Below are 15,110 nucleotides of genomic sequence, written 5' to 3'. Positions count from 1 at the left end.
ACTTTATTCAACAATCTCTTCTCTTCTGACATTATCTTACGCAGGTGACGCAGTAACACAGTGAAACTTCCGTGTTTACGTCAGAATGCCGTTATTCTCATCTCTTCATAACATTAAGGTTGAACCACTGCAGTCACATGACTGTTTTAACGATACCTTTAGTACATTGAAAGTGTTGATTATAGATATTGAGTCATAATAAACGTCTCGGATTTCATCAACAATATCTTAATTTGTGTTCTGAAGATGAACAAAGAACTTAAGGTGAGTAATTAATGAGAGAATGATCATTTTCGGCTGAACTAACCCTTTAATGACACGAACTCCATTATGTTTTGTGATCATGACACAATAACTGGTGTCGTTCAGACGCAGGAGTGGTTCAGGAGGTTCGGTCACTGCTGTTTCAGTGTCTCATCTCTCCTCAGGCTTTCATTGCAGTTTTTCCCCCACAAGAAATGTGATGCTGTTTTCATGTTCGTACAGTCATTGGTTGTGAATCAGGTTTCACTCCACTTCTGTTCACGTTTAATCATTGTTAGTCTTGTCTCACTCTTCTCTCTGTTGCCTGCAGCCTCACTGAGGAGGTCGTTTGGAGGGAGAGGTAGATGTGGGTTATGTGATCTAATTAGCTGTAGTGAGTGAGTGTCTCTAGAACCCTGTGTGCTCGTTCTCTCGCCCGCCGCGAGCGTGTAGACGGACGCCGCCCGTACCGAACCTCCGCAGCGCGTCTGAGAGCGTGAGAACCGAGAGACGGCGCGTCGTTGCCGTGGAGGAGCACAGGAATCCCAGAGCGCCGCGGTTCCCAGCGTTTGTCTCCTGCTGAGAGACAATATTGAGACATTTTTTCTTCTAGACAGCAGTGAGCTTGAATCAGGCAGTTGTTAAATAACGTCTCGTCACGTGATAAATGAGTGAACCCGCTCTACCCTTCTGCGTCAAACGCTTCTCTCACGACTAACCGATTAACACTCCGTCACCGCCGTCATCACTGATGTGTGGTTTAGTAGAGGCTGTTTCTGGTCTGAGCGTTTTTTTTTTTTCCCCCTCTGCACTGAGTCTCATTGCGGCAGCATCAGGTCCCAGCATGCCTTGCTGCAGCCTCCCCTCCCCGAGCGGCGCAGCACACTCACGGCCTAAGTACACGCTTTATTTTATCATGCACACTCCCATCCCTGATCTGACCCGGCGCTCGTTCAGATGCTCGTCTCCGCTCATCATCTTCATCTTCATCGTCCGCATGCGTCGCTTCTCTCCATCTGTGCTGCACGAGTGTCTCTGCTGACGTTCTCTTCATTCAGTGTTTGTTTGGATGTTCTGTGTTTCTAATGCTTGCTGGAGAAGTGATTCTTTCACCCTGAAATGATCTTCCTGCCTGTGAAGTAGAACTGACCTGGACAGACGGGAGAGAGAGGCTTCGTGCTGCTTTAAAGCTGCAGTGTGTATTGATCTGATCTCTGGGACAGATACCGTATGTTGACGGTAATGAGGTCACAGCATTAAAGAGGTGGTTGATTATGATTTGACTAACTTTAGTTAGTGTGTAATGTTGCTGTTTGATCATAAACAACATCTGCAAAGTTACGACACTCAAAGTTCAATGCAAAGAGAGATATTTTCTTTTACAGAAATCGCTTTTTAAGGACAATGCGCTTCTTCCCGGGTTAGTGACATCACAAACCCTAACATTTACATAAACCCCGCCCCCGAGAACACACAACAAAGGGGGCGGGGCCATGTTGGGCTGCTTTAGAGAAGAGGAAGAGTTGTTTTTGTAAATGCCGTCATTTTACGCCGGACTGCTTCACAAACGAGGATCAATTCCACACAAAAGATGAACATGACGGCACATGCTAGTGGATGAGTTGAATCAACTCCACAGCAACTACATCAATTTATCCACTAACCATTCAGAAACGTCTAAAAGTTGTAACTTCTTCCTGAGTCTCTCCATCAGTGTCGACTCCGGTTTGAACAATGTAAGGCTGAACACTTTCCTCATTTTGGCTGCGTGAGATTCTCCAGCTTTGTTGCTGTTGAGCTGTTAAAGCTCCGCCCTCTTCTGGAGCAGCAGCTCATTTGCATTTAAAGGGACACACACAAAAACTGTGTGTTTTTGCTCACGCCCAAATTTGACAAGCTATAATAAATGATCTGTGGGGGATTTTAATCTGAAACTTCACACACACATTCTGGAGACGCCAGAGACTTTATTACATCTTGAGAAAGGAGCGTTATCGGTCCTCTTTATTAAAGCTTGTTTACCTGCAGATTCTGTCGAGCACAACATCTTGCGCTAAACAGACCGTAAATGAAGCTTGTTCTGCCTCCTTTTCTGTTGAAGTGAGGAAAAAATCTTCTGTATTCTAAAGTATTATACAATATTGCAAAAGTTGTTGTTGGAGTCCAGATGTTAGATTAGTAACACCACCTGAAGGAAGAACAAGTAATCATTAAAAACAGATTTAACTGTCCAGAAATACTGGTTTGGTTCCAGCCAAGATTCTTTGAATAATGATGCATCACTAATTGGCGAAACACTGTGACTCTTTCATGACATTGTTCTGTTTGTTTGAGCAGACCAACATCTGCTAGTCATGTGGGTTTGGTCATGTTGTGTTTGACTGACCAATTACTGACCAACCTGTCAGAAAATGATATTTCATCATCTTTGCAGTTCTGTTTGACAGAAATGACACACTGCAGCTTTAAAAACCGTGACCTCGATCTCATTCATCACTGTGAAATTCCTTATAATCATGTCTGTCATTCAGTTTTGTGGTTAATTTGCATTTTTGACCCATTTGAAGTTTCTCTTGTCCAGATCACTGTCTGCTGTTGTGCTGTTTCACTTTCTCTCTGAGTCTCTCCACTGTGTCTGACCTTATTTGATAGTGCTTCATTGAGTGTGTGTGTGTGTGTGTGTGTGTGTGTGTGTGTGTGTGTGTGTGCGCGTGCATCTGTGTGTGTGTGTGTGTGTGTGTGTGTGCGCGTGCATCTGTGTGTGTGTGTGTGTGTGTGTGTGTGTGTGTGTGTGAGAGAGAGTGTCGTCACTTTCATCTGACCGGTTTCACGTGTTGAATCAGGGTCCATATCTTCTCCCGGATGGAGGCGTTCCTCTGTCACTCCCCGCGTCACCACCTTCCCGTGTCCGGGGTGTCAGCATGACATTGATCTTGGGGAGCGAGGGATCAGTATGCTCTTCCGGAACTTCACGCTGGAGAGCATCGTGGAGCGATACCGTCAGGCGGCCCGCGCGGCCGTCGCCATCATGTGCAACGTGTGCAAACCGCCCGCTCAGGAGGCCACCAAGAGCTGCATGGACTGCAAGGCCAGCTACTGCAACGAGTGCTTCAAGATGAACCACCCGTGGGGAACGCCGAAAGCCCAGCATGAGTACGTGGGACCCACCACCAACTTCAGACCGAAGGTACGAGAGATCAACCCCTAATCTGACCCTCCTCTCCAGAAATATACTAATCGGATGTAATCCGTCGTCTCTAGGTGTTGATGTGTCCCGAACACGAGATGGAGAAGGTCAACATGTACTGCGAGGTGTGTCGGCGTCCCGTGTGTCATCTTTGCAAGCTTGGCGGATCTCACGCTAATCACAAAGTCACTTCCATGAGCAGCGCCTACAAGATCCTCAAGGTACGTCCGGTTAAAGACCCGCCACTGAACATCGGCCTGTCCTTCATCATCAGTGCTGGGGTGACGCATTACAAGTACCTCCGGTTATGTAATCGGATTACTTTTTTAAAATAACTAGTAAACTAATGCATTACTTTTAAATTTACAACAAAATATCTGAGTTATCTTTTTCAAATAAGTAACACAAGCTTCTTTGTTTTTCCATTTGTTGATGGATTTCTCTCCACATCTTCATCGGTGATCATGATGGTGTTGTAGTTCTAGACTAAATGTGAGCATTTATTCATCTCACTTGCAAAAAAAAACAAAACGGATTCAGAATCACTCAAAATTAATAAAACAATTAAATGCAATCTCAGAATATTACCCAAACCTGCAATAATTAAATATTAAATTACACAAATATACTTTATGAACTTTTCTGCTGACCTTCAGTGATCCACTTCAACTGTACTAATAAGCAAAAAAGACTTTAGATAAACAGCACATTTGTGTTTCTTTTTTAAAAAATATTTATTGCTGAAGTGTGTTGAACTTTGAATGGCAGAACAGCTGAAAGGTTTTTTGTCCTGTTCTCTCTGTACAGGTGTGAATTTGCATTTCCTTCAGCCTGAGGCTTATTCACTTCAGTTTAGCCGTGAAAGAGCATTTACATTTGCCAAAAATAGAACTTTTTTTTGTTATTAAAAAAAACAAACAAACAAGCCCAGCCCAGGTGAGAAAAAGTAACACAAAAGTAATGTAACACTTAGTTATTTTTCATAAAAAGAAATTAAGTAACACAATTACTTACTTTTTTAGGGAGTAATGCAATATTGTAACACATTACTTTTATAAGTAACTTTTCCTAACTCTGCTCATAAGAGCTCATGAACTGCATTATTATTTTTATTATTTATAATGTTTCCTAAGCTGCACTTATAATATTAGAAGGATTTTTACATTAAAAACGGTCATAATTTAGAAATAAATGGTCATTTTCCACCCTGATTTTAGTCCTCTCAATTGAACTGTTTAATTTTTTATCTAATTAATTACATGATGTGGTGATTAATTAATATCATTAATCGCACATCAAATTTGGCTGAAAAATTACCGTCAAAAATAATTTGAAATCACTGTGTAAAGCATCAAATAGACATTATAAAATAAAAGCTTCAGAAAGAAATATTTTATGTGATTCAACAAAGTGTATTACACAGAAACTTCTGGACCATGAGGTTGAGTAAATGATGACTAAATTCTCATTTTTGGGTGAACTATACCTTTAATGTGAAAATACGGAAATTAAAAAAAGAAAAAAAGAAATTATACTCTAAGAAAATAAAACAGCCAGTAGGTGGCGTTAAAGTCATTGAGTCATTAATTCATTCATTTGATTCGTTCAAACAGCTGATTCATTCAGGAGTGAAGTAAATGGTTCTCTTTATAAATGAGTCATTGAATCATTGGTCCGACCGATTTGTTCAAAACGCAGAACAGTTCTGCTTTATTATATTTTCTTTGGCAAAAAAATTGAGCAAAACGGACAATATTGTGTCTAAAATAACACAACATTAACTTCTTATTTATTGAACTGTTGTATAAAATTAGTGTATCGCATTTGCAGTTGTGTTATTCTGGACAGAAAAACGGCACATGTGATAGCTGCTGCGCTCCTTACTCATGTGAGATTGCTTAACTGCATGATGTAAATATGAGTCAAAAACTCAAACGGCATTTTCGCACCATATCTTGAATTTTAGGGACATTCTGACTCATTGCATATGCTCCATCACGCAGTGAGCTGTTGCCCCGCATCAGATTCAGCATCAATCAACTCTATGAAATGTCTCATGACCTACCCAGGTCTGGGCTGGGGGGCAAGTACATTAAATGCCTTAATAATTTTCACCGTAATTAATTAATCCAACTAACACATTAAATTGACAGCCCTAATAATAAGAAGTGTCACTCTTTTGAAAACCTTTACTATGTTTTTACTATTTCAGCTGCTGAGATCAACTAATCCTGAAAAGTGATGATCATTATATCTAGATCTGGTCGTTTGGTTTCAGGTTTTTTGTTTTGTTTTGTTTGTTTAATGAATGACCTTTACTTATATGCCAAAAGGTCAAGGAAGTTTTGATTTCTCAATTCACGACCCCTTTAAAGTATTCCTGTATCTGCCGGAGCTGAAAACGAGCGCTATCGTGTTTCTGGTGAATAGATTTCCTGCGAGGGACCGTGATTAAGAGGCTCCGCCGGCGTCTGCTGAGTCAGAAATATTAGACGACTGTAAACAAGAGCTGTGACTCATCCATTTTTAATGTGATCGTTTCCATCTTATGATGTTCTGTGCGGATCACGCCACTAGAGCTGTATTGTGTGTCTCTCGCTGTGCGGAAATCATGCGGGAGGTCGATGTTTCCACTGTGCTCTAATGGGCTCGACTTTTTTCTGTCAACAGGAGAAGCTATCGAAGAGTATCCATTACTTAATTAGCAAAGAAGACCAAGTGAGGACTCAGATTTCTGAACTGGAGGTGTTGATCAATCACACAGAGGTAAGACGCCTGCTTGATCCTGATTGGTTGAGCTTCCAGAAACTCATTTTTGTATGATATATTCTCCGTATCACACACCCTTCTCTGTGCACGTCAGTATTTTTGCACGATCGTCTCACAAGCTTCTCGTGAACGCAGGAAAACGGGCAGCTCGCAGAGAGACGAGCCAACGAACACTTTGAGCGGCTCTTCGAGACCCTTCAAGAGAGAAAGACCGAGATGTTGAGGTCCATCGAGCAGTCCAGGAACCTGCGTGTGGACCGGCTCCGGGGTCAGGTGGAGGAGTATCAGGGCATGCTGGAGAACAGCGGCCTCGTGGGATACGCACAGGAAGTGCTGAAGGAGACCGACCAGTCCTGCTTCGTTCAGACAGCCAAACTGCTGCACGTCAGGTTTGTGTCTCCAGGCTGGTTTGTCTCGCACTAATTTTAGGGTCTTGCTGACAGAAGCTGATTAGTGACCACTAGTTGAGCGTCTTGCGATTCGGCCACGTGTCTGTAATCCACTGGCTTGTGTTTCCAGATTTAAACCTCAAGGTTCACGGTACAGTCGCTGTAATCCTGATAACTGATCTCTATTAGTCCACAAAGCAGCTTTGACTTTCACTTTCCCACAAACCCTCACTCATTAATAGCAGCTATAATATAATGTGGCGAATCGGAAACAGCGTATCGACTCATTAGATCATCCTGGTCCGGATGGACTCTGTCCAGTCTCGTTTATTTCTTCAGCGCTTTACACAATACCAATTGTTTCAAAGCAGCTTCACGGTAATAAATCGTGTTGATTCTTCCTCTCCTGTAGCAGAGAATGAACGACATTGTTCCTCTTCTTTTTTGCTGTATGTCTTGTAAATGTAGTGTTAATGCGATGTGAATGACCTTCATTGTTGTTGTTTTGAACAGGATTCAGAAAGCCACAGAGTCCCTGAAGACCTTCCAGCCCTTGGCGACCCCGTCGTTTGATGAGTTCGTGTTGGACACGTCGAAGGAGGAGATCTTGCTGAAGGAGCTCAGCTTCGGTGGCGGTAAGAATGAAGATCAACACTTTCACCCGCCGTCGCTCCGTTAGCAGAAGCTCTTTAGCACAGTAATCCCTTTACAGGCTTCACGAAGTCAATGAGAGAGTCTTGTGTAACACCTGGCCGACGCTGACAGGATGTTAAACCCAGTTTGAGTGGAACATTCTGCACATCATTACAGGGTCAGAGGTGAATGATTGGGTTTTATTGTGTGTTTATTCATGGCACACTCGTCCTTGAGCTCAGGTCAGTCCTGCGGCTTTATCATAATTAGCAGTTCCACCATCTGGAGGATTTTATCTTTGTTTAGATGATGGCAGCTCTGCAGCGCTTTTACCTTAAGTTTCCTCTGTAAACGGAGGAAATGCTCACTTGCTGACCGCAGAAACGAAGGCACTTTCCTCTGAGAAACATATTGATCGGCACTAATGCTCCTGTTGGCTGTAATCTTTATCACGGCAGCCGTCTAATGTGATTGCTGACGAGGCAAAACTCAGCCATGCACTTAAATCTTCAGTCTGCAGTGCAACAGATTCTCTCGTCTTCCACTCAACGTTTTTTTTCCCTGCCAGATTTTCTGGTTCTGCCGTCTCATGGTCTCCTCTGTCCGGCTTAATGCGGCTCCTGTTTGGATCAATAGCTTGTTATTCACGGAGAAGCTTTCGGGCGCCGTGCCCGGGCTCTTGGCAGACTAACTGGCAGTGACGGGCCCCGTTTCCACGGTGAGCAGCGCAGCTCCGTCCTTGGGTCACGTGTGTCTCGCGGTTGGAAGGGTTTAAGGTCTTTCTTAGAGGAACAATAATAGGACTGTGTGACGGCAGGATGATGCCACACTTTAAACCGGTTCACAGCAGCTCTTATTAGGGCTGGGTATTGACACAATTTTCACAGTTCGATTAATATTTGATTAGATTCAATATGGATTATTTTGGATGTAGTATTTCAGTTTCAGCACATGGCAAATTAATAAATCAGTCAGCTGGTGCTACTATAATAATATTGAAGGTTAAATTAACTTATTTATATACAAACACTTAAATTACACTCAATGATGTTATTATTATAAATAAAGTTCAGAATTACATAATCATATTTCTACTCCAATTCGTTTTTTTGAAATAAAAACATTTAAATCGAGGCTGATTTATTCAAACATGCATTAAATATTGAAGAACATTAAAGATTATAATGAATATGTAACGGTGCATAGCTATATTTATCTTTCTAGAGTCACTTTTCTAGCTGACTAATGAGTTTATGGTCACTGAATGTGTTTTTCTGAGGTAAATGTGACGTCACGTGACATTGAAGCTGTTTTATTGAGGTTGAAGCACTGATTGAGCGATTACACGAGACATGATACGGATTTCAGTAAGTTGTACTGTATATTTTAACATACCTTCAGATGTTCATGTTTATTTCGCTGTAACTGGTATTAAAGCGGAGGAGAGGATGATCACATGCTTCTCTTTAACTGAGGCGCTAAAGCGATCCGTCACGCCACATTAAACGGCGCCAAAACGCTATTTATTTTCTGAATCTCATAATAAGATGGACGTCATTTGAAATCTAAGACTTTGCTTCATATCAAAAGTAACAGATTATTGTGATTTATTGGATGGGAGGAGCTACATATTCTGCTCATTCATCAACTGAAAACAGACTAGACTAATCGATTCTTGGGATTTAAGAATCAATATCGGTTCATAAAAATGAGAATCGATTAAAATTGAGAAATCAATTTTTTTTTTTTACCCAGCCCTAGCTCTTTAGTGACTCTGAGATTCATCTCGACCTTGTGTCACGTCACTTCTTCTGTTGTGTAAATATAATCATCTGAAGGTCCAGTTAATTGTGAGTTGTTTTTAGAGGGAGTTTATATTATTCTTCTGGCAGCACAACCTTCTATTGTGCCGTCCTCTCGTGAACATGAACAAATGCTTGTTTTTTCTTTTAAAAAAGTTGCTTATATAGAAAATAGTAAAAAACTGCAGACTCGTGTTGTATATATTCCCTGAGAGTCACATGACAAACAAGAATGACAGAAACATGTTGTTCATCCGTCTTTATTCCAGCAGTTTCACATCATGTGACAGTGACGTGTGGATGCTTGTGAATAACTGAAATGCTGTTCATCTGTTTCCCATCAGCTCCTGAACCTCCTGTGATTGACCTTTCTCGCTGCCGCGTTTACAACGAGGGTCTGATCCACTGGCGTCTGTCTGAAGACTCGCTGCCCACAGATCATCATATTGTGGAGTTCAGGAAGCTGGGCGGAGAGGATGAGGAGGAGGAATCGCGCTGGATGGTGACCGAACGCGTGTACGGCTCCAGCACAGTGGTGTCGGATCTGGCCGGCGACTGTCGTTACGCCTTCAGAGTGAAGAGCTGCCGTAACGGCCTGTTCAGCCCCTGCAGTCCTGAGGTGACCTTCCACACGCCTCCGGCTCCAGGTAAAACGCTCCGGGCCAGATCATCTCACACACACACACACACACACACACACACGTGTTCATCGTTGCGTTGCTCCATTTATCAGACGCTGCAGCGAAGTTCCTGCTGATGTTGATTAAATCTGAAAGGCTCTATTAGTCAAACAGCCATTGATTGAGATCTGTGACTGATGAATTGTGTCCCTCCAGTGTTTGGCTTCCTGTTTAATGAGAAGTGTGGATTCAGCGCGGAGCGGCTGCAGCTGAGCAAACGCCGGGACTCTGTGGAGAGCATGGCGGGGATGAGTTTCCTCTTGGCCGCAGAGCGCGTCCAGACGGGAAGTTACATATGTCTCGACTACATCATCGGTGATACGGGCATCTCTCACGGCCGCCATTACTGGGCTTTCCGTGTGGAGCCCGATTCCTATATGGTGAAGGTCGGAGTGGCATCTGACTGCAAACTAACAGAGTGGTTCCACAACCCTCGTGACACCAGCAGCCCCCGGTGAGACACACACACACACACACATGTTTGTTTTTGTGAATTGTGGGGACTTTCCATAGACTTCAATGCATTTTACACTGAACAAACTGTACATTCTATCCCCCTACCCCTAAACCTAACCCTCACAGGAAACTGTGCAAACTTTTACTTTTTCACAAAAACTCATTCTATATGATTTATAAACCCATTTACATTGTGGGGACCGCTGGCTGGTCCCCACGATGTAGGTGAACTCAGGTTTATATTACATCATGGGGACATTTGGTCCCCACAATGTAATATAAACAAAAGCACACACACACACACACACACACACACACACACACACACACACACACACACACACACACACACACACACACACACACACACACATTCATTCAGTAGACACTTTTATCCAAAGAGACTTACAAATGATTCATCTTAAAGGGGCTCTATTATGCAAAACTCACTTTTATAAGGTGTTTGAACAGTGTGTGTACCAACAAGCCTATGATGGAAAATCCACCCACTCCTTTTTTATAATACCCATAAATCATAAACAGTCTCTCAAAACACGCGGTTCCAGATTTCCCCTCCTCTTAAAGTCGGTAAAGTGTTATATATTTGCCCAAATCATTTTACACCAGACTGCTTCACAAACGAGGGTCAATGGACTCTGTTCCTCCTCGACTAAATTCAATTCGACCATCAGTTTTCACTTTTATGTGAAAAAAAGCTTCAAAAATTGAATATTTATTGTGCACTTTAGTCAGATTAATTGAATAAAATGTGTGTTTTGACAAGTGTGCTGAAATCACTGATCTTGTGCTGCTCTGACTGATTATAAGGGAAAGTCTGTGTCCGATTTCTGTGTAATTTATTCACAAGAAAAGTTTTTATTAAGATTTTTTTTAATATTTCATACTTCACATTGACAATTTTTTTAAACCTAGTTATTTTATGTTTAATATTTAGTCAAAAACGAAGTGAAAAACTTAAAGGAAATGGCTGATATATGCGCAAATAAATGCTACTTTGCTGCCACCTGCTGGTTAAAGTAATTATTATTATTGTCTTATTTTTTAAATAAGTGTTTTCTATCAAATGTTGAATTTCCTACATTTTGAAACGTTCGGGTTTACAATGGGGACAATCTCAGAAGGATGAACAAATAATGTTTGTGGTCATCACATTAAAAATATCATTTGAAGTGCTGAAGTGTGTGTCTAATTACAGACACGGTGTTTTTAAACGCTCCCAATAGCTTCGTCTTTATTGCAATCAATAAAACTGGTTTATTGGCAAATTAGGTAAATGTGATAACTGCATTAAAATATGAATACAACATTAAAAAGTCAACCATTGATGGTTTTGTGTTGATGTACAGCGACTACAGAATGAACAGCTGACAGTTCACCGGAAACGCCCGAGCTGGCTTAACCACAACCAGGAAGTAACCGTGCGTATAGCCTCTTCAACACTGGATTAGCACAAAAGATGAACATGACGGCACATGCTAGTGGATGAGTTGAATCAACTCCACAGCAACTACATCAATTTATCCACTAACCATTCAGAAACGTCTAAAAGTTGTAACTTCTTCCTGAGTCTCTCCATCAGTGTCGACTCCGGTTTGAACAATGTAAGGCTGAACACTTTCCTCATTTTGGCTGCGTGAGATTCTCCAGCTTTGTTGTTCTTGAGCTGTTAAAGCTCCGCCCTCTTCCGGAAAGCGGAGCTCATTTGCATTTAAAGGGGCACACAAAAACGCCGTGTTTTTGCTCACGCCCAAATAGAGGCAAATTTGACAAGCTATAATAAATGATCTGTGGGGGATTTTGAGCTGAAGCTTCACACACACATTCTGGAGACACCAGAGACTTTATTACGTCTTGTGAAAGGAGCATTATAGGTGCCATTTAAGCACATCAACACTGATTGCTCTCATTACAGTTTGTAAAGTTCTCCCCAACATTTTCTGTCCCTGTTCTTTGCACGCAGGTACGACCATGACAGCGGGCACGACAGCGGCAGCGAGGACACCTGTTTCGAGGTATCGCAGCCCTTCACGCTGGTCACCATCGGCATGGGCCGTCTCTTCATCCCCAAAGCCTCCGCCAGCGCCGCCTCGGGGGAGCACGGCAGCCGCGTCCTGCCCGCGCCGCAGAGGATCGGAGTCTGCCTGGACTACGACGCCGGACGGGTGTTTTTCTACGATGCCGACAGCATGCGCTGCCTGTACGAAAGACAGGTGGACTGTTCTGGCACCATGTACCCTGCGTTCGGACTCTTGGGCGGGGGGGCGGTCCATCTGGAAGAGTTCATCACAGCCAAGCGGCTGTCCTACATGTGAGGGATCCCGTTTTGGGGCGTCCCGGAATATTGGTGTCTGTTAGTGTTCTGTGTAGTTCTCTTGAGTTCCTCAGTAGCTCGTCGTGTGGGTCGGCCGGGGGCGTGTCGCTGTCCAATTATACAAGTGAATCTGGTTCAAGAGCCAAATCCGATCTCGAGTGCCTACGTGCCTTCAATGACATCAGCCGAGCGGAAGTTTCACACAGACCATCAGGTTTCACGCAGGGCACCTTAATACACCGAAATATAATGCAAGGCCTCACAATGTCACTTTCTGAACAATGTGCACTGATACTGTTAATTAATTACCACCGTTTACACGCAGTTAATGAGCTTAAGGATGATTTGAACACAAGAATTCACTACTGATTGTGCACTGTTTTCTTTTACTGTAGCAGCACCTGCAAAACTTATAAATGTTTGAGAATAAATAAAAACAAATAAGTCTGTCCTAGAATATCATGTAGATATGATTGTGAGTTTTATGAAACGCATGAAACACCTTTAAACGAAATGTAGCCTCTGAATCAATCCGGTGCTGATCAAACAGAACCTAAATATGATTCTATGAGACAGACCTGAACACCTTAAATGTACTTACTGTATGCACTATAATTGCCAAGGCAAATGTCTTGACTGGACTAATATGGCCTTACTGAATAATCGCAGGCTCGTCGCTTCATTGGGCAGATTACAGGCTAGAAAGGGATTGGACTGACTCCTGCTGGGATATTGGAGTGATTCTGCAGGCACCACCTACCTCTGAGTGACGCTGGTTCTTGTAGTTTATCATGTAGTTGTGCTGCACAAGTCTTGTGATTTGATTCGTATTCTTCTGAGGAGGATATAAACATGTTGGAGCATTTTAGGGACGCGTCCTACTACTTGATTAGTGTGTTATTCTGTGAGTTATTTCCCTCTTTATCTTGTCTGTAAAATCTCATGCTAATCATTTTGGTACATTGTGAGCGCATAAAAGGAAACTTGTCTTCTTTAGACGATTAGATTAAGCTTTTACCTGTTTGTGATCATTTTAAAAAGTGTGTTAATGTATGAAATCAGTGGTTTTTCCAGAAGGACTAGTGTGCCGTGTGTGCAATTCCACAGTTTTCTTTCAGGGTTTTTTAGTTGCTGTATGATTTAATTTTCACTTTTTCACACACTCACTATCGGAGCGGTTTATTTTGTTGGGTTCGATGAGGAGTTAATGCACTGGTTCACTTGTTTCAGGTGTGTCATGTCACAGAACGTGTGTGTTTTGGAAGCCTGTAACCAAATGTTTTGCCAGTTTCTTGTACATGTTAAACTGGGTCTGTAATCGTTGCGGTGTGTCGTGTGCGGTACTGAGGCACTTTAAAGCATGTCAGCCACTGAGCTTGATGCAGGTGCAATATCATGTAGAAGACAGGTGGCGCTGTACGATGCTTTAATGGACACAAGGATCTGTCTCTGTCACCTGCTGTTATTTTTAATGTACTGTGGGCTTTTGTATTAAATAAATGAATGTCCTTTTAGGATCTGTATCAGTCCTGTTGTTTCTTTCACCCCATAAGAACTGTTTAAATAACAAAATTAAAGGAATTCAATGATTAAAAAGGGATTTTAAAGGGGATAACGAAAAAGAAATAAGATCTGTAAACATTCCAGGTCTATATTAGGTAATCAATTCAAACTATTTGCAAATAATATATATATTTTTATATTTAAAAATAATATTTTTGTTTCTTGTCTTGTTACATTCAGTTTATGAATTACATAAATAATTTCATAATAATCAAATAATATAATGTTTTCTATTCAAAACTGAAATTTTCATAAAAATGGTGAGTAGTTTGCAACACTGCATATTAATGTTGAACGCTGTTTTGTCATCTTAAAAAACAAAGTGGTGCATAATGGAGAGCAGCATCAAATATTTGGGGGAACATTTTGGCCATTTCTAATTATTATCTCTGTCTATGGTGGTTAAGGCCCTGCTATGACTGATGAATATATTCTGATGATGAAATATAAATAAATGAAAGCCTACAGAAGAGTCTCTCAGGCTGTAGAAAGAATAAAAAACAACTACAAAAAAAAAAAGAAAAGTGGCTGTCCAGGTTTGAATAGATAATAGTGTAAATAAGATGAGAATGAATTTGTTCTTAAATTGGTTTAATTTTTGCGTCGTTCTGTCTCACAAAGCAAAGCTATTGTCGTATGAAAATATCTGCTAAGTAATGGTAATCTTGTGTAATGTAAAATAATTTATATTTTAAGATGAATCAGTCTAGTGTTTTTTTTCCAGTTGACGACGTGCTGCTGCTGATCACGTGAGTGTAGTTCGTTAATGTGAGATTATGTGGTTTTTATAATAAATTAACACTGCTTTTGTCATTTTTTTTTTTACAAGATTTCAGACAAAATTTTAACCAATATTTTGGTTTTACCGAATAACGATATTTTCAAACAATGCTAACAGGCTGATATAACTAGCTATCAAAAGGACGATCAAACATTTTATATTTAGTACAAGTTTTTAAAATATTACAGTATTTTCCATGTTTTATAGCAGTTGCACCGAATGACCTGATGTTTCGGGACATGCTTATGATCAAGAGAAAACATGAATTTATCAAA

General features: G+C 41.4%; 1 protein-coding gene across 3 annotated transcripts in view; it reads left to right on the top strand.

Annotated features, from left to right (window-relative positions):
* Nucleotides 1-13,974, top strand: part of trim36 (tripartite motif containing 36) — a 16,594-nt gene extending 2,620 nt beyond the window's left edge. For 2 of the 3 annotated variants that reach the window (XM_067394184.1, XM_067394185.1), the window contains exons 3-10: nucleotides 3,087-3,430; nucleotides 3,505-3,651; nucleotides 6,101-6,196; nucleotides 6,335-6,588; nucleotides 7,102-7,223; nucleotides 9,368-9,670; nucleotides 9,860-10,157; nucleotides 12,141-13,974. In XM_067394184.1, the coding sequence (XP_067250285.1) occupies nucleotides 3,087-3,430; nucleotides 3,505-3,651; nucleotides 6,101-6,196; nucleotides 6,335-6,588; nucleotides 7,102-7,223; nucleotides 9,368-9,670; nucleotides 9,860-10,157; nucleotides 12,141-12,492 (1,916 nt within the window). In that variant the 3' untranslated portion in view covers nucleotides 12,493-13,974. Of the gene's footprint in view, nucleotides 1-1,060; nucleotides 1,141-3,086; nucleotides 3,431-3,504; nucleotides 3,652-6,100; nucleotides 6,197-6,334; nucleotides 6,589-7,101; nucleotides 7,224-9,367; nucleotides 9,671-9,859; nucleotides 10,158-12,140 lie in introns of those variants that run through there. The other variant, XM_067394186.1, reaches the window with a different exon arrangement.
* The last annotated feature ends 1,136 nt before the right edge of the window (nucleotides 13,975-15,110 follow it).

This window comes from Chanodichthys erythropterus, chromosome 9 (assembly GCF_024489055.1).
Source record: "Chanodichthys erythropterus isolate Z2021 chromosome 9, ASM2448905v1, whole genome shotgun sequence".
Classification (NCBI taxonomy): domain Eukaryota; kingdom Metazoa; phylum Chordata; class Actinopteri; order Cypriniformes; family Xenocyprididae; genus Chanodichthys; species Chanodichthys erythropterus.
The sequence above is the reverse complement of the archived record's forward strand: the minus strand, read 5'-3'. Positions and strand labels throughout refer to the sequence as shown.